Here is a 19,051-nt window from a genome sequence, read left to right on the forward strand (position 1 = left end):
ATTAAACAAGTGCTTGTGTCGGCTGGGCGTGGTGGCTCACGCCTGTAATCCCAGTGCTTTGGAAGGCCAAGGTGGGTGGATCATGAGGTCAAGAGTTTGAGACCAGCCTGGCCCATGTGGCAAAACCCTGTCTCTACTGAAAATACAAAAACTCAGCTGGGTGTGGCGGCAGGCACTTGTAATCCCAGCTACTTGGAAGGCTGAGGCAGGAGAATTGCTTAAACCTGGGAGGCAGAGTTTGCAGTGAGCCGAGACCACACCACTGCACTCCAGCCTGGGCAGCAGAGTGAGTTCCCATCTCAAAAAAAAAGAAACAATGCTTTTAAGTTGTCTTTTTTGTTAAAACGTTTTCTCTTTTATCTTTTACTAAATAGAAAGGAAATTACTATCAACGTGAAATTCAACAATCGCTTTCTTCGTCCCGCTGAAGCTTCACTACTATTAATTTCAAAACCCAAGAATGTAGTAAGAGGAATGACAATGGCATTTGCTCTGGAAGGCAAAGTCCTCAATTTTGAACCCATTGTAAGTAAATGTTACCTACTTTATATGTCTTTGTTTCTCTTATCAGACCACAGAGTATCAAAAGCATGGTTATTGTTCCACGGTTGATCTTTAGGCAGCTGTTTCTTTAGTCATCCTTGTGCCATGGATACTTGTGATTTAACTTAAAGCAGTTCTGGGCTGTATCTGTGCCTTTGCTTGGACTAAGGGTTGATAGTTTATGCAGTAAAAAAGGACTTTTCTGTACTCCGGCAGGAACATTCATCAGCTTATCTTTTGTGTCCTGTGGATCAAATCTATTATAAAGATAAGGCTAATGCTGGCATTTATTGAGAGGTGATGGTGTTCCAGACAGAGTTCTACGTGTATAGGAAAGGGTGGGGAAGAGAGAGTTTTAAATCTTTATAGAATGGCTGTGCCATTATTATGATTGACTTTTTGTAGCCATTATCTCTTCTAAATATTAATTTCTACCATGGATCTATGGTAAAGAATAAGTAAATTCCTTCGATTGCCGGATTTCCAAATGGATTATAAAGAATTTCAGGTGTGCAGCACGAGTATGGTCAGTAGAGAAAATGACTATAGGATGGTTGAGTGATGGTCTGTTGTGTGAAGAGGACATTGAGATGCTCATATGGACAGATTGCCTTTTGAGACAGTGATGCTCAAAATAGGAAGTGGACATTTGTCACTTCCTTTGTGTAATCTTACTTCCTCCTGAATTTATGAACATATACTTTTCCCAACCTTCTCACACAAATTCTCTGAAACAATGTGGCTAACAGTTATGGGTGGTTCTGGGATAGAAAAGCTGACAGCTGAAGCTCATGCAACTGTTTACTTCCCCATCTGTCCCCATATGGTCTTAAGTCACTGGGAAACAGATTAGAAAATAAAAACAAAATAAAATAAAACAATGAAATAATCTTTCGGAAACTGTAGAATCCCTAGAAAGTTTTTCTCCATGGAATTTCTTTTGATAGTGTGAAGTTTTGTCAGTGTAATATTAAATGGATGGTTTATAGATTTTGAAGCTTATATTTTATAATTCGAAAGTTCATTTTTTATTAGTATGTAGTAAGGATTTTATTTTTTTACTTTAGGAAATTATAAAATGCGAAAGCCCATGTTACCAATGGCAGGAAGTCACTGTAAATGTGAAAAACCCTTTCCATACTGCTGGGGACTTCAAGTAAGTTACTGTTTTGGTATAAATTCATTACAATTAGCTCCCTCCACTCTGAGGAGACATGTGTAATTTTCTTCATCTCTTTAACATGAACCATTTCGAGCAGAAATTACATGTGTTCACATTCCTATGAACTTCTAAGCACCATCAGAAAAAAAAAACTAATGAAAGTAAATCAGTTTTTTTTTAAATGATCACACTAAATTTATGAGTTTTGTCTGTAAGTTGTTTCTTGAGATTTAGTGTTCCTTCAATTAAAACACACACACACACACACACACACACACACACACACACACATATATATATATAATTAATAAACTTTTTTACTTCTAATTTTATTCTGTTCATGTCTAAAATTGCAATATTTAGGCAGAGCAAAATATTTTTACTTAGAGCATCATAACCAATTTACACTGCACAGTCAATGCACATGCATTCATCTTAAGATTTAATAACAATAACAAAAATACATATTTGTTATGAAAAGACAATAAAATTCTCAAGTATTATTTAATGTCACAATAGAAAAATAGCTTCCCGAAAATGTATACCATGTTGAGGGAGAAGATGGAAAAATGGTATCTTCTGTGCTGATTAAGCTAGGAACTCTGATTTTTCTGATTTTTCCAGCTTTAGATATCAAACCCTTATGATACTTATATTGAAACTGGAAGTTATAATATGCTTATTATTTTAGTACTTGATAATTTCCAGCTCTTTTATTCATTGTATGTCCAGGAGTTTTGTAATTTCTCACTAATAATTTTGGTCATTTTGTTAAAAAAATATATTGTTTTGAAACAGTGATTGGTAAATACACGGTTCACGGATGCATGTAAGAGAGAATATAATTTAGTGGAATTTTTTAAAAGTTATACATTGGAGTATAAGGAACACAAAATTTTAGAATATGTGGTGTGTTAACACAGGACTAAAATATGCACTTGGCTGGGCACGATAGCTCATACCTCTAATCCCAACACTTTGGGAGGCCGAGGCAGGTGGATCACAAGGTCAAGAGACTGAGATCATCCTGGCCAACATGATGAAACCCTATCTCTACTAAAAATACAAAAAATTAGCTGGGCGTGGTGCTGTGCACCTGTAGTCCCAGCTACTCAGGAGGCTGAGGCAGGAGGGTTGCTTGAACCAGGGAGGTGGAGGTTGTAGTGAGCTGAGATTGTGCTACTGCACTCCAGTCTGGTGACACAGCGAGACTCCGTCTCAAAAAACAAACAAATTTAGTCTTACTTTCTAGTGTTAAAGCAGAAAGAAAATGTGGATATTCCAGAAATTGGGAGAATATTACAGATACATATTTCTCAAATAACAGTAATATTTTAACATGTCTTTATGGTTTATCTCAGATTTAATTAAAATGGTTAATTCTTGTGAGGGGTTTTTGGTTTGGTAGGAAGCAAAATTGTTAATCATGCGATTTTAACTACATCCTTCCTTGGATGAATACATCCCTCAAACTTAGGCAACAGATGAATAAACTCAAAAATATAAAACCAGCCTCCAAGTGTGTAAAATCAATATTGTGCAAGAGGCATATATTATGTTTGAAATTTTAACGTGATAAAATGGATAAAATAAGAAGGAATTTGACCAATTAATTAATATAGAAATAGTTTTAAGTTGTAGCCGGTATATCAGGTGACCCAATTTTTAATATTACACTTAATAAATGATTGACTTGGTTATTATTAACAGTCTCATATTAAACATACTTTAAAATGAAATAAAAATATCCCGATATATATTCCCCAATATTGTGTGCATAAGTGAAAAGAATAGATCATGTTTTATCAAAATTTCACATTACTTTAAACAAATATAGCAATCCAGTCTATATTTAACAGAGATAGGTTTAGCTGACCAGGTTGTTGACTCCCATGTCTTGCTCCCAGTCTGATGATTCTCAGATTCTTCTTTTGCAAAACACCACTATTTTATGCTTTATAATGTGATTTTTTTATTTTATGTTTGATAAGATTTAGTTTGCTAGTACAGTATTTTGTTGAGGATTTTGCCTGTATAATTATCATATTTAATAGTGTGATTGCCTTTTTCAGTTATTTGTCTATCGTTATATGATTACTATTAGTCTTATATAATTATTTCTGAAATGTTACCTTCTATTCTATTTTTTTGGAAATGTTGGTGAAGGACTGGTAGTATTTGAATGTTTGATATAATTCACAGGTGAAGCCATCTGGTTCTGAGCTTTGCTTTGTGGAAGTTTATATCATGACTATTTCCATCTCTTTATTTGTTATGAACCTGTTCAGATTTTCTGTTTCTTCTTAAATAAGTGTTGCTAGTTTATTTTATTCCAGAAATTTCTGCATTTCTTCTAAGTTATCAAATATTTTTGGCACAGAGGCATTCATAGCATTCCTTTATAATCCTTTTTCAATTTCTGGAAGGTAGATAGTGATGTACCTCCTTCTATCCCTTATTTTAGTAATTTAATTCTTTTATATTATTGATCAGTCTAGATAATAATTTGTCATTTCATTGATCTTTTTAAAAAAATTCTTTTGCTTTGCTTGGTGTTCTGTATTGTTTTTCTATCCTCTCTTTTATTTCTGAATTAACTTTTCTTTGGATATTACTTATTTCCTTCCATTTGCTTTATGTTTAGATGTCTCTTTTTTTCTAGCTTCTTAAGGTGAAAATTTAGATTATTTTTATATTAGATTAGATTTTTATTAGATTATATTATTAGATTAAATTTTTTTCACATAGGCATTTATATCTACATATTTCTCTCTAAGGACTGCTTGAGCTTCACCTTATATGTTTTGGAATGTGTTACTTTTATCTTCATTAATTTAAAATTATTATTATTGTTATTATTATTTTTGAGACACACCTTTGCTCTTGTCCCCCAGGCTGGAGTGCAATGGCATGATCTCAGCTCACTGCAACCTCTGCCTCCTGGGTTCAAGTGATTCTCCTGCCTCAGCCTCCTAAGTAGCTGGGATTAGAGGCACTCACCACCACACTCAGCACATTTTTGTATTTTTAATAGAGACGGGATTTCACCATGTTGGCCAGTCTGGTCTCGAACTCTTGACCTCAGATGATCCACCCGCCTAGGCCTCCCAAAGTGCTAAGATTATGGTATGAACCACCATGCCTGGCAAATCTTAAATTATTTTTAATTCCTTTTTGATTTCTCGCACATCCACCAGTGATTTGGGAGTATGTTGTTTAATTTCCCCATATTCATTAATTTTGAACTTTTCTGTCACTGATTTTATTCCATTTAAGTTAGAGAGCATACTTTGTATGATTTAAATCATTTTAAATTTATCAAGGTTTTTTTTATGGCATATCATGAGGTTCATATTGCAGAATGCTCATAAGAAGAATGTGTAGTGTGCTGTTGTTGAGTAAAGTGTTCTATAGGTGTCTCTTAAGTTTCGTTGGTTTATAGTCTTGTATAAGACTTATATTTTCTTGTAGATTTTCTGCCTAAGTTTTTCTATTCATAATTAAAAGTGCAGTATTTAGTATCTATTCATGTCAATCTGTTCATTTCTCCCTTCATTTATGTCAGTTTTACTTTCTGTCTTTTGGTGCTCTAAAATTCACTGAATATGTATTTATAGTAATTTTATCTGCTTGATTGTTCATATAAAATATCTCTAACTATATTTACAATTTTTGTTTTAAACTCTAGCATCTCTTGTATTAGTATAGCTGCTTCAACATTCTTGTGGTTGTATGTATGATATGTAATTTTTCATCCTTTTACTTTCAATCTATTTTTATCTTTGAATCTAAAGTATATCTTCTGTATATAGCATATTGTTAGATTCGGGGTTTCTGTTTTGTTTTAAAAGCTTCATTAAGATAACATATATATGAAAGAACTTCAGGTATTTACTGTGTACATTTTGATGAGTTTAGACATATACAAACACACATAATACCATTACCATAATCAACGGAATAGAAATTTCCAACACATCTCAAAGTTCTCTGTGTCCCTTTGCTTTTTGTTTGTTTGCTTTTTGGTAAAAACACTTAGTGTGATATAGTGTGATATCTACCCTCTTAAACTTTGAAGTACATGATTTTGTTGACTGTAGGCGCTGTATTTTATAGTGGATGTCTAGAACTTATTCATCTGATAGTATAATTAAAATGTTATTCTCATTGAATAACAACTCTCCATTTCCCTAAACCGACAGCTACTGTCTGTCACAATGGGCTTCTTAGCTTCTATGAGTTTGACTAGTATAAACACTTCATATCAATGGAATTATGCATACTTGTAATTCTGTGACTGAAAGTCCTTCACTTAGCAGATTGTCCTCCAGGTTCATCCACATTGTTACAGATGCAAGACTTCCTCTTTTTTTAGTCACAATAATATTCCATTGTATGTATATATTACATTAATCATTTCTTTTGATTGCATTACTTGATCTATTTACAAATTTATTGTTGACATGGTTGGTTTTACTTTTGCCAATTTCTATTTAGTTTGTTATATTTTATGCTTTTTGTTTGTTTCTCCATGGCTTCTATTTTTAACAATAGTGAATATTTTCCAGTGCAGCATTTTAATTTTAATGGCTTTTTCAATATATTTTTGGATTTGTTTTCTTAATGATTGCACTAGGGTTTACCATGGAGATTTTTACTTATCATAATCAGCTTCAGATATATGCTAGGTTAATTCCAGTAAGATTCACAAAGTGTGACTCTTATATAGCTCTATTCCATTTCCCTTCTTTTTCCTGGTGTTATTGTCATACATATTACATCAATATTACACACCCAACAATATATTGCTGTAATTATTATTTTATATAATTCGTGTGACATTGAGAAAGCTGAAAGAAAGTGTATTGGTTTACTAGGGTTTCCATAACAAAATACCACAGATCACATAGGGTAAACTACAGAAATTCATGTTCTCACAGTTCTGGCAGTTAGAAGTCCTAGATTAAAATGCTGTCATTTTTAGGCCAGGCGCGGTGGCTCACGCCTGTATCCCAGCACTTTGGGAGGCTGAGGCAGGTGGAGCACGATGTCAGGAGATCGATACCATCCTGGTCAACATGGTGAAACCCCATCTCTACTAAAAAATACAAAAAATTAGCTGGGCATGGTGGCACGTGCCTGTAATCCCAGGTACTCAGGAGGCTGAGGCAGGAGAATTGCCTGAACCCAGGAGGCGGAGGTTGCAGTGAGCCGTGATCGCGCCATTGCACTCCAGCCTGGGTAACAAGAGCAAAACTCTGTCTCAAATAAATAAATAAATAAATAAATAAATAAATAAATAAAATGCTGTCATTTTTTGTTTTTTTCTGAAGCTTTTCTGTTTGGCTTGTAGATAGTTGTCTTCTCATTTGAGAAAATGATCATGTTTTCTCACTTGTGTACACATGGACATAAAGATGGGAACAGTAGACACTGGAAACTACCAGAGGGCAGAGGGATGGAGGGAGCAAGGACTGAAATACTACCTATTGGGTACTATGCTCATTACCTGGATAATAGAATCAATTATATACCAAACCTCAGCATCATGCAGTATACCCATATACCCATATAACCCAACCCTGCACATGAACTCTCTCAATCTAAAATACAATTTGAAATTTAAAAAATAACAAAAATTTGACTAAAGAAAAATAATACATTTTAGGATATAGGAAAGTGTTGCATTTAGTTTATATATACATGCAGAATGTGTGTGTGTGTGTGTGTGTGTGTGTGTGTGTGTGTGTGTTATCAAGACTAAAACTTTGGATTAATTACTAGCCTAGTTTTTCTCAAAAAGCTAGTGTTTTGGGGGTCTCAGTAACTTACATAATGAAAAGGGTTTCTTTGATAAATCAAGTTTGGAGAATTTATTTTTAACAGTATGTGACAAAATCTGTTCACTTTTGAAGGTAGAATTAGCCATTCATGACATGAATTTTCATGACATCTTTAATTTACTGCTAGGGCATCATTCATATACTATTCTTAGCCTATGGTGTGAGCAGCCTGAGACAAAAATGTTTGTGTTTCCAGAACCTCATGTCTTACAAGTAAGAAACAAACACGTCTCTTTAACTATTTCTTGAATGTATGAGTTTTGTCGTATAGGAAGACTTTCCATTGCTTGTGTGATTTCAGAACATGACATAATTATTAATGTACTGGTTATCTAGCTACACACATCTCATGTCCACTCCTGAAAGAAATATTTTTCTTTTACGGAAATAGGTTTAGAAATTATGAAATGTGTACAGCTCTGGTGATGCGTAAGACCAGTGTGTTATTTCTTCTTTGTTTCTGGAATGTAGTATGACCAGTCACTTATGTTCTAAATATCCTTGCTATGAGAATTCAGTGCTGACTAAGACATTATGTTTCACATATTTCCATCCTGATCTTTCTCTTCTTTCTAATGTATATCTTTTGAGTTGCAGAATAAAAGCGCATGGATTTTTTAAACTGTAGTTTATTCTGATTCTAAGCATATTTTATGAACAATGGGAAAAAGTAAAAGAATTTTTGTGGTTATCTGAATTTTGTTGTAATCGATTAAAAATAATTATTTCTTCATTTATTTCAGCGTCATTTTGGTGGAATCCTCAACATTTATCTCTTCGCCATCACAATTACCTAAATCCACGCAATACCCGACACAGGAGTAAGTGTCTATATTTTGAACTCTTAAATATCTGAGAAAAAGTTTTGAGAAATAAGTAGTCAGGCAAACTAGTTGTGTAATTACACAATAGTTTTCATTTATTCAAAATGTTTAATTTACCTAATTCACACTCATATCCAAATACGTATTTATGTTATACTAGGTTCATGTCCGTAAAAATTGGATAAATCTGAACTTGATTAAATATAGCAGATTTTCATTATTTGTGGTAGTTATGTTCTATAAAAATTGCTATGCATATTCTATTTGTGAATATGGAACCATTATTCCTAGAAGAAACATATATAATCACATAGATTATAATAGTAAATTCTAAAAATAGCCCATCAAGGAAGATTCTTTTTTTTTTTTTACAAAATGAAAACTGGATTCAGAAGTGTCAGATGACTTTCCTGACACTGCCTCACTAGAAGGCATCAGAGAAGGTCTTCAAACCCTGTCCACTAGGCCTGAGTGTCTTGCATTACTCAGCACTGCTCACTATTATCTTTACCTCTTCTCATCTCGATACTTGTATAAGAACTGAAATAAGAAGGCTCATTGTTACTTTGACCTAAGCTGCGAATTGGTGCAACCAGTGTTGTTAAAGGACATGAACAGTGAACATCTCTCTCTGTTCATGTCCATTAACATCATGAAAGCACCACGAGTACTGATTTTTGGGTTACAAATGCATTTTAGGAAGTAGGTGGATTTGTAAATACGGAATTTGTAGATAACGAGCATTGACAGTGTTTAAATGTATTCCACCTACTTTACGAGTGCTATATTTAGTTTATAAAGAAACTTTGAATTCTGAATAAACAGGATTTTTAATAAATTTGATTGCTTTATGTTGCTCCTCCGTTTTACACTATAGAATAACTATATAAAGTTAAGTACCATTAAAAACAATGTTATCAGTGTTAAAGAAAGTGAGATAGAAAATAATGTAGATGTCTATTGAAATGCATACCTATGTTGACTATTACTACTATGTTTTTAGTCTATTTTACACCCTTGTTTGTCTTTGTGTGGTGCTTGAGAGCATCAATATCATCCTTTTGGATACAAAAATGTATCAAGAGGCAAGAATTTGACAATTTACACGACAGGAATTCCCAGTGTCATCAGAAACCATTAAAGTGCTTGTGCAGATCTTGCTAAGATTAAAATGAGTATAGATTGTTTTTTTTTTTTTTTAAAAAAAATGAGTTGTATTTAACTTAACACTTTTGGGAGATTATACGAGTTGCATCTTTTATGAGATGTTTGATTCCATCAATGATTATTCTGTGAGAAAAGTTATTAAAGATGAAACCATTTTTGTTTCACTGTATTTGTTTTATTGAATGTCAATGTCATGCTTACCTATGGCCTTTGTAGTCTTGCTTTCATATTTTGCTTTAGTGAACAGTAAAATATCAATTGATGTATATAGTTATAAGGCAGCATTATAGATACCAAAAGAATAAGAGGAGTGTAGATATTTTATGTTAATTTCTTTGTAGATATGAAATGCAAGTTTTACTGAAGTATTGCTAAAAACACTTCTGTAAACAGTTCTAGGTTTTTATGTTTTCAGCCCCTTAATTCTTCTTGATTAAGTGACTCCCTTGTGATTGTAGATTTTGCCTGAATGGCCTTGAAATAACTTCTTCACATTAATTGTGTACAATTTGTAGTATTGTATGTTAAATTAGAGTCATGTCTTGAAGTAACACCATAGGTATATGTGAGCATAAATAACTCAAAATTGAATCAGTGTAATGAACAGAAAAATTGAGTATACTCTCAGGAGTTGGAATACAAAATATGATTTCTGTCTCTCAAATTTATCATGGCTTTCCTTATATAATACTCTGGAATGGGTTGATTAGATCCAAAGTTTTGGGATTATTGAAGCCATGGAATCTAAAGCTATAAGTAAGGTTATTTTGTGTGTGTGTGGTTTACTTCCCAAATTAAAAAGAAAATAGAAGAAATAAGTATAAAGGGATTCATAATTTAGTTTTTCCAGGAAAGGAAACCTTGGAAGTACTCATTCCAAATAATTACCAATTCCTCATGAAATATAGCTTAAGAAGTGTTTCTGTCATGGTCATCAAGCACTATTGATCATTATTTCTCATTAGTTTCATACATTTTATTTATAATGCTGTACTTCCTTAGTTCTCTTAAGCCTTCCTGTGATGAAAAACAAAACAAAACAACAACAGCCAAGAAAAACTTAAAGATGCTAAGACATTGAATGTTGGGTCAGGGAGGACATTGATCCCAAATAGAACAATCATGCTCCTGCAGATTAACTCTGCAAGAATGACTCAGAGCTATACATTTAAAATACTGGGAATTTACTAATGTGAAGACTGTCTCCTAAATCAAAGGCAAGGGCAATTTTTTTTTTAAATTTTTATTTTACTTCAGCTTCTGGAGTACATGTGCACATCATGCAGGGTTGTTGCATATGTGCATACATAACCAGGTGGTTTGCTGCTTCTATTCCCTTCTCATCTATATCTGGGATTTCTCCCCATGTTATCCCTCTCCACCCTCCACACACCCTGCCATTCCTCCCCTACCCCCACCCACAACTGCCCCCAGTATGTGATGCTCCTCTCCCTGAGTCCACGTATTCTAATTGTTCAGTACTCGGCTATGAGTGAGAACACGTGGTGTTTGATTTTCTGTTCTTGTGTCGTTTTGCTGAGAATGAAGGTTTCCAGATTCATCGAAGTCCCTACAAAGGACATGAACTCATTGTTTTTTTTATGGTAGCATAGTATTCCATGGTGTATATGTGCCGCATTTTCCTCGTCCATTATATCATCGATGGGCATTTGGGTTGGTTCCAGGTCTTTGCTGTTGTACACAGGGCCACATGAACATATGTGTGCACGTGTCCTTACAATAGAATGATTTAGAATCCTTTAGGTACATACTTAGCAATGGGATTACTGAGACAAATGGAATTTCTATTTCCAGATCCTGGAGGAATCGCCACACTGTCTTCCACAATGGTTGAACTAATTTACACTCCCACCAACAGGGTAAAAGTGTTACTGTTTCTCCACACCCTCTCCAGCATCTGTTGTCTCCAGGTTTTTAAATGATCGCCATTCTAACTGGCATGAGATGATACCTCGATGTGGGTTTGATTTGCATTTCTCTCATGACCAGTGATGATGAGCATTTTTTCATGTGTTTGTTGGCCTCATATATGTCTTCTTTTTAGAAATATCTGTTCTTATCCTTTTCCCACTTTAGAATGGGTTTGCTAGATTTCTCTGGTATATCTGTTTTAGTTCTTTGTAGATTCTGGATATTAGCCCTTTGTCAGATGGGTAGATTACAAATTTTTTTCCCCATTTTATTGGTTGCTGGTTCGCTCTAATGATTATTCTTTTGCTGTACAGAAGATATGAATTTTCATTAGATCGCATTTATCTATCTTGGCTTTTGTTGCCATTGCTTTTGGTGTTTTAGTCATGAAATCCTTGCTTATGCCTATGTCCTGGATGGTTTTTCCTACCTTTTCTTCTAGAGTTTTTATGGTGTTAGGTTTTATGTTTAAATCTTTAGTCCATCTGGTGTTAATTTTAGTGTAAGGTGACAGGAAAGGGTCCAGTTTCTGCTTTCTGCATATTGCTAGCCAATTTTCCCAACACCATTTATTAAACATCAAGTCCTTTTCCCATTGCTTGTTTCTGTCAGGTTTGTCAAAGATCAGATGGTTGTCGATGTGTGGTGTTGCTTCCAAGGCCTCTGTTCTGTTCTATTGGTCTATGTCTCTGTTTTAGTACCAGTACCATGCTGTTTCGGTTACTGTAGCCATGTAGTATAGTTTGAAGTCTGGCAGTGTGATGCCTCTGGCTTTGTTCTTTTTCTTAGGATTGTCTTGGCTATACAGGCTCTCTTGGGCTTCCATATGAAGTTTCAAGTGGTTTCTTCTAGTTCTGTGAAGAAGGCCATTGGTAGCTTGATGGCGATAGCACTGAATCTGTAAATCACTTTGGGCAGTATGGCTGTTTTCACAATACTGATTCTTCCTAACCATGAGCATGGAATGTTTTTCCATCTGTTTGTGTCCTCTTTTATTTTGTTGAGCAGTTGTTTGTAGTTCTCCTTGAAAAGGGCCTTTACATCCTTTGTTAGTTGTATTCGTAGGTATTTTTTTTCTCTTTGTAGCAGTTGTTAATGGGAGTTCACTCTTGATTTGGTTCTCTGTTTATCTGTTATTGGTAAATAGGAATGCTTGTGATTTCTGCACATTGATTTTGTATCCTGAGACTTTGCTTAAGTTGCTTATCAGTTTGAGGAGATTTTGGGCCGAGACAATGGGGACTTCTAAATATACAATCATATCATCTACAACTAGAGAGTATTTGACTTTCTCTTTTCCTAATTGCATACCCTTTATTTCTTTTTCTTGCCTGATTCCTCTGGCTAGAACTTCCAATACTATATTGAATAGGAGTGGTGAGAGAGGGCATCCTTGTCTAGTGCCTGATTTCAAAAGGAATTCTTCCAGCTTTTGCCCATGCAGTATGATATTGGCTGTGAGTTTGTCATAAATAGCTTTTATTTTATGATACGTTCCATTGATACCTAGTTTATTGAGAGTTTTTAGCATGAAGGGCTGTTGTATTTTGTCGAAGTCCTTCTCAGTATCTATTGAGGTGATCGTGGTTTTTGTCTTTGGTTCTGTTTATGTGATGGATTACGATTATGGACATGTGTATGTTGAACCAGCCTTGCGTCCCTGGGATGAAGCCTACTTGATCGTGATGAATAAGCTTTTTGATGTGCTGTTGTATTCAGTTTGCCAGTATTTTATTGAAGATTTTTGCATCTGTGTTCATCATGGATATCGGCCTGCAGTTTTCTTTTTTAGTTGACTCTCTGCCTGGTTTCAGTATCAAGATGATGTTGGTGTCATAAAATGAGTTAGGGAGGATTCCCTCTTTTTGTATTGTTTAGTTTAGTTTCTGAAGGAATGGAACTAACTCCTCTTTGTATGTCTAGTAGAATTCAGTTGGGACCCATCTGGTCCTGGACTTTTTTTGGTTGGTAGGCTATTAATTGCTGCCTCAACTACAGCACTTGTTATTGGTCCATTTAGGGCTTCAACTTCTTCCTGGTTTAGTCTTGATAGAGTGCAAGTATCCAGGAATTTATCCATTTCTTCCAGATTTACTGGTTTGTGTGCATAGAATAATTTTTAGTAATCTCTGATGGTAGTTTGTATTTCTATGGAATCAATCAGTGGTGATATCCCCTGTATCATTTTTTATTGCATCTATTTGATTCTTCTCTCTATCGTTTTTTTAATCAGTCTGGCTAGTGGTCTGTCTATTTTGTTGATCTTTTGAAGAAACCACCTCCTGGATTTAATTGATTTTTTTGAAGGGCCTTCTCTATGTCTCTATCTCCTTCAGTTTGGCTCTGATCTTAGTTATTTCTTGTCTTCTGCTAGCTTTCAAGTTTTTTTGATCTTGGTCCTCTAGTTCTTTCATTTTTGGTGAGAGTGTGTTGATTTTAGATCTTTTCTTATTTCTCATGTGGGCATTTATTTTTATGAATTTCCCTCTTGACACTGCTTTAAAGGTGTCCCAGAGATTCTGGTAAGTTGTGTCTTCATTCTGATTGGTTTCGAATAACATCTTTATTTCTGCCTTCATTTCATTGTTTATCCAGTCAACATTCAGAAGCAAGTTGTTCAGTTTCAAAGTAGTTGTGTGGATTTGAGTGAATTTCTTAATCCTGAGGTCTAATCTGATTGTGCTATGGTCTGATAGACTGTTTGTTATAATTTTCATTCTTTTGCATTTGCTGAGGAGTGATTTGCTTCCAATTTTGTGGTCAATTTTAGAGTAAGTGTGATGTGGTGCTGAGAAGAATATATATTCTGTGGAGTTGGGGTGGAGTGTTCTGTAGATGTCTATTAGGTCCACTTGGTTCAGCTTTGTGTTCAAGTCCTGGATGTCCTTGTTAATTTTCTGTCTCGTTGATCTGTCTAATATTGCAGTGGAGTGTTGAAGTCTCCCACTATTATTGTGCGGGAATCTAAATCTCCTTTTAGGTCATTAAGAACTTGCTTTATATATCTGGGTTCTCCTGTGTTGGGTGCATATATATTTAGGTTTGTTAGCTCTTCTTGTTGCATTGATCTTTTACCATTATGTAATGCCCTTCTTTGTCTCTTTGATCTTTGTTGGTTTGAAGTCTATTTTATCAGAGACTAGGATTGCAAACCCTGCTTTTTTTTGTTCTCCGTTTGCTTGGTAAATCTTCTTCCATCCTTTTATTTTGAGTCTATTTGTGTCTTTGTACATGAGATGGGTTTCCTGAATACGGCACACTGATCGGTCTTGACTTTTTATCCAATTTGCCAGTCTGTGTCTTTTGATTCAGACATTTTGGCCATTTACATTCAATGTTAATATTGTTATGTGTGAATTTGGTCCCAACATTTTGTTACTGGCTGGTTTTCTTGCCTGTTAGTTGACTCACTTTTATCATCGCATTTTTGGTCTTTGCCCTTTGGTGTACTTTTGCAGTGGCTGGTATCTGTTCCTTTCCGTGTTTAGTATTTCTTTCAGGAGCTCTTGTAAGGCAGGTCTGGTGGTGATGAAATCTCTCAATAATTGCTTGTCTGTAAAGGATTTTATTTCTTCTTCAAAACTTATGAAGCTTAGTTTGGCTGGATATGAGATTCTGGGTTGAAAGTTCTTTTCTTCAGGGATGTTGATATCGGCCCCCACTCTCTTCTGGCTTGTAGGGTTTCTGCTGAGAGATCCACTGTGAGTGTGATTTGCTTTCCTCTGCGGGTGACCTGACCTTTCTCTCTGGCTGCCCTTAGCATTTTTTCCTTCATTTCAACCCTGGTGAATCTGACGATTATGTGCCTTGAGGTTGCTCTTCTTGAGGAATATCCTTGTGGAGTTCTCTGTATTTCTTGGATTTCAATGTTGGACTGCCTTGCTAGGCTGGAGAAGTTCTCCTGGATAATATCCTGGAGCGTGTTTTCCAGCTTGGATTCATTGTCCCCGAAATATTCATGTACACCGATTAAACGTAGATTGGGTCTTTTCACATAATCCCATATTTTTTGGAAGCTGTATTCATTTCTTTTCACTCTTTTTTTTCTTTTCTTGCCTTCTCTTATTATTTCATTGAGTTGATCTTCAGTCTCTGATATCCTTTCTTCTGCTTGATCGATTTCGCTATTGAAGCTTGTGTTTGCTTCACATAGTTCCCGTGCTTTGTTTTTCAACTCCATCAAGTCGTTTATGTTCTTCTCTAAGCTGGTTATTCTAGTTAGCATTTCATCTAGCCTTTTTTCAAGGTTTTTAGTTTCTTTCCATTGAGTTATAATGTGTTCCTTTAGCTCAGAAAAGTTTGTTATTATCCACCTTCTGAAACCTGTTTCTGTCAATTTCTTGCACTCTTTCTTGGTCACGTTGTGTTCCTGTGTTGATGAGGAGCTGTGATCCCTTGAAGGACAAGAGGCGTTCTGGTCTTTGATGATTTCATCTTTTTTGAGCTGGTTTTTTCCCATCTTCATGGATTTATCTAGCTCTGATCTCAGAGAGCTGCTTGATGAGGTCCCTTGTCTGCCTGTTGAGGTGCTACTATGTTTCTAGGGACTCCTTCAGGTTGCTAGGTAGCTTCCTGTGTCTTTTTTGTTTACACTGGGAGGTTAGACCCACCTCTTCCACTGACCTGGAGGGGCTGCTGGGTGGTCAAGAACACCATCCTGTTCCTACGTAAGCTTCCTGTGTTTTTTGTTAAAACATGAAGCCTAGTCCCGCCTCTTTAATGATGGATTGTGCCTTTCTTCGAGGGAGCAGGATCATTCAGGGTTCAGCTCAGACTGAGGCACTGGCTGCATAACTCGATAGAGTTGGTGCTTCAGCCCTCTGGGGTTTGTGGGGAGGGTAGGGACCTGCCCAGCCACATCATCTGTCTCTCTGCTTTCAGCTTCCTCTCTCTCTGGTCATTAGGGGAGGGTCCTGACCAGCAGCTCCACCTGTCTTCCCACTTTCAGCTCCCTCTGTCTCCAGGCAGCGGGAGGGGGCAATAGCTTGGTCCGCAGGCCCTCTCGGCCAGCTTATGGGCTTATGTGTTTGCTTAGATCTGTGCGACAATCTGGGACACTGTCCTGGATCATTATTCAACTCTGCTCTTGTAATTCCTGGCACTTGCCTTTTAAAGATCCCCTGTTCTGTGGTTTGCTGAGGCTTTGGGGGAAGCGCTGTATCTGGATCAGGGTGCTGGAGGGGGAGCCTCCAACTTACTGGTCAGACGCACTTTCTGGGTCAAGCAGCACCCCTCCCCGCCTCAGTCTGCCCTGTCTGGGCTTTGCTCACCATCCGACCAGACCCGTTGAAATGCACCTGGTACCTCAGTTGGAGCTAGGCGATCTCTCCATTTCTGCGTCTCTCTCACTGGGTGTTGTGCACCGGAGTTGTGTCTATTTGGCCATCTTGTTTCCTCCCAAAGGCAGTTCTTATAAAGGCAAAAGCCACAAAGTTTCTCAAGGAAAAGGGCTTGTCAATTAGCATAAGCTCTTGGTTTATCATTTAGGGACTTGCATGAGATGATGGCTGAGGCTCAAATCCATATGTTGAATTGAGATAAAGTACTCCTTAAATTCATGGAGAAGGTTGGTTTTCTGACAATTCTAAAGAGAAGAGAAGAAGTTACTGTGGCTCCTTCATCTGGGATTCTGCCTGCTTCCTGTGTAACACCTCCCGACTCTGGATCATGTAGCACAGAACAGTTTCTGAGGGATCAGTTAAACTATCCAGAACTCCAACAATCAAATCCACTTTTTAGGCAGTGGAAAGGAAGATGCACAAGGATAAGCATGTGCTCTTTTCCTATTAGGGAAGCTTGCCAGAAATACCACACGGTACTTCTGTTTGTAGCCCATGGGCCATACTTTAATTAAATGACCAAACCTAGTTAGAAGGAAAACTGAGAAGCCGCCTTTCTCTGTACACATCTAAATAAAATTACAGTTTTTTTCAGGGAGGAGGAAAAGGAAAATGGTTATTAGGGTATAGTTAACCAAGTCTCCACCATGAAGGGACACAAAAGATTTTTATCCCCAAGTAGCACAAATAATCTAATTCATCAATCTGGCTTCTTTGGCATAATGAGGCATTTCTATCTTTAAATATGTCTTAAAAAATAATACTTAGTCATGTTACACATTACTTTAAAAAACTTTTTATTGTTTGTCTTGAAGAGATTTCCATACACAAACTGAAATTTAATAATATGTATTTTAACTCATGACCAGAATGAAAATCCATAGCAGTGCCTCTGATTAATTTTCTTATGTAATCTACCATATAATAATCATTATATTGTCTCAATAAAACCCTAGTGTAATCTCTATGTTTAATCAGCATGGTAGCAAGTAAAATGAGAAAACGTTAAAAAAAAAAGACTCCATAAATGAACTGGATTTTTAAAAGAAGTTTTCTTAAATGTTCCTATTTTCTCTGAAGGAAGCACTAAACATGGAAAGGAAAAACCGGTTTAAAAAAAAAAAAGAAAAAGAAAAAAAATTTCTATTTTCCTCTAAATAGGTACCTGGTGATCTTGCACTTCTCCACTAATGTGGATGTTATGTGTCAACATATAGCCTATTTGGCCAATGGCATGTGAGGAGAAGTGTTGTATGTTATTTCCACATGGTAGCTCTAAGAACCAGTGAGGAATTTTTTGTGTTCCCTTCTGTTGCCACAACTATTATTGAAACACATATAGAAAGGAGCCTCCTGGCTAGGCATGGTGTCTCACACCTGTAATTCTGGCACTTCGGAGGCCAAAGTGGACAGATCACTTGAGCTCAGAATTTCAAGACCAGCCTGGGCAACATGGTGAAACCCTGTCTCTACTAAAAATACCAAAATCAGCCTGGTGTGGAAGCAGGCACCTGTCATCCCAGCTACTTGGGAGGCTGAGGCATTAGAAGCATGTGAGTCTGTGAAGCAGAGGTTTCAGTGAGCTGAGATCTCGCCACTGCACTCCAGCCTAGGCAACAGAGTGAGACCCTGTTTCAAATAAATAAAAATAAAAAAGAAAGGAGTCTTCTTCACCAAGGATCCCTGAGTGTACCCTCCACCTCAATAGACATGTAGCATGAGCAAGAAATAAATTATTGTGCTAATCCATTGATATACGAGGTTGTATGTTACTGCAGCATGGCCTAGTCTATACTACTAACCAGTACCCCTCATCATTTTCACATAAGCTAATATCTCTCCAAATAATACACTTTCTCTTCATAGGTGAGTAGTAAAGTATCAAGTAGTAAACATTTTTAAACTGGCTTTAAAATAATGATAGACTCTTCTATTTAAAAAGCCTCCATGAGCCATTCTTTGTAAGCAAAGAGATATATATATATATATATATATATATATATATATTATAAAATAACCCATTTGAAACCACATGAATGATAAAATCTTTTATTCATCACACATTTTACATTGTGGGGACATGATCCATGAGCATAATGAAAGCATTTAGTAAGTTCTTATTCTAATGAAATCCAAAGGAATTATTAGGAAACTACCAGTGTAGGAAACTGATTTTAGCCAAACTTTGAAATTAGTAAATAGAACAACTGGGCTCAGATGATAACTTTGTCAGTTATTTCT

General features: G+C 36.0%; 1 protein-coding gene across 1 annotated transcript in view; it reads left to right on the top strand.

The window, feature by feature from the left end:
- Window positions 1-19,051, top strand: part of CFAP47 (cilia and flagella associated protein 47) — a 440,981-nt gene that overhangs the window by 240,883 nt on the left and 181,047 nt on the right. The window contains exons 38-40 of the mRNA XM_003924170.4: window positions 375-525; window positions 1,611-1,699; window positions 8,292-8,369. Coding sequence (XP_003924219.4) covers window positions 375-525; window positions 1,611-1,699; window positions 8,292-8,369 — 318 coding nt within the window. The remainder of the gene's footprint in view (window positions 1-374; window positions 526-1,610; window positions 1,700-8,291; window positions 8,370-19,051) is intronic.

Source organism: Saimiri boliviensis, chromosome X (assembly GCF_048565385.1).
Source record: "Saimiri boliviensis isolate mSaiBol1 chromosome X, mSaiBol1.pri, whole genome shotgun sequence".
NCBI classification, from domain to species: Eukaryota; Metazoa; Chordata; class Mammalia; order Primates; family Cebidae; genus Saimiri; species Saimiri boliviensis.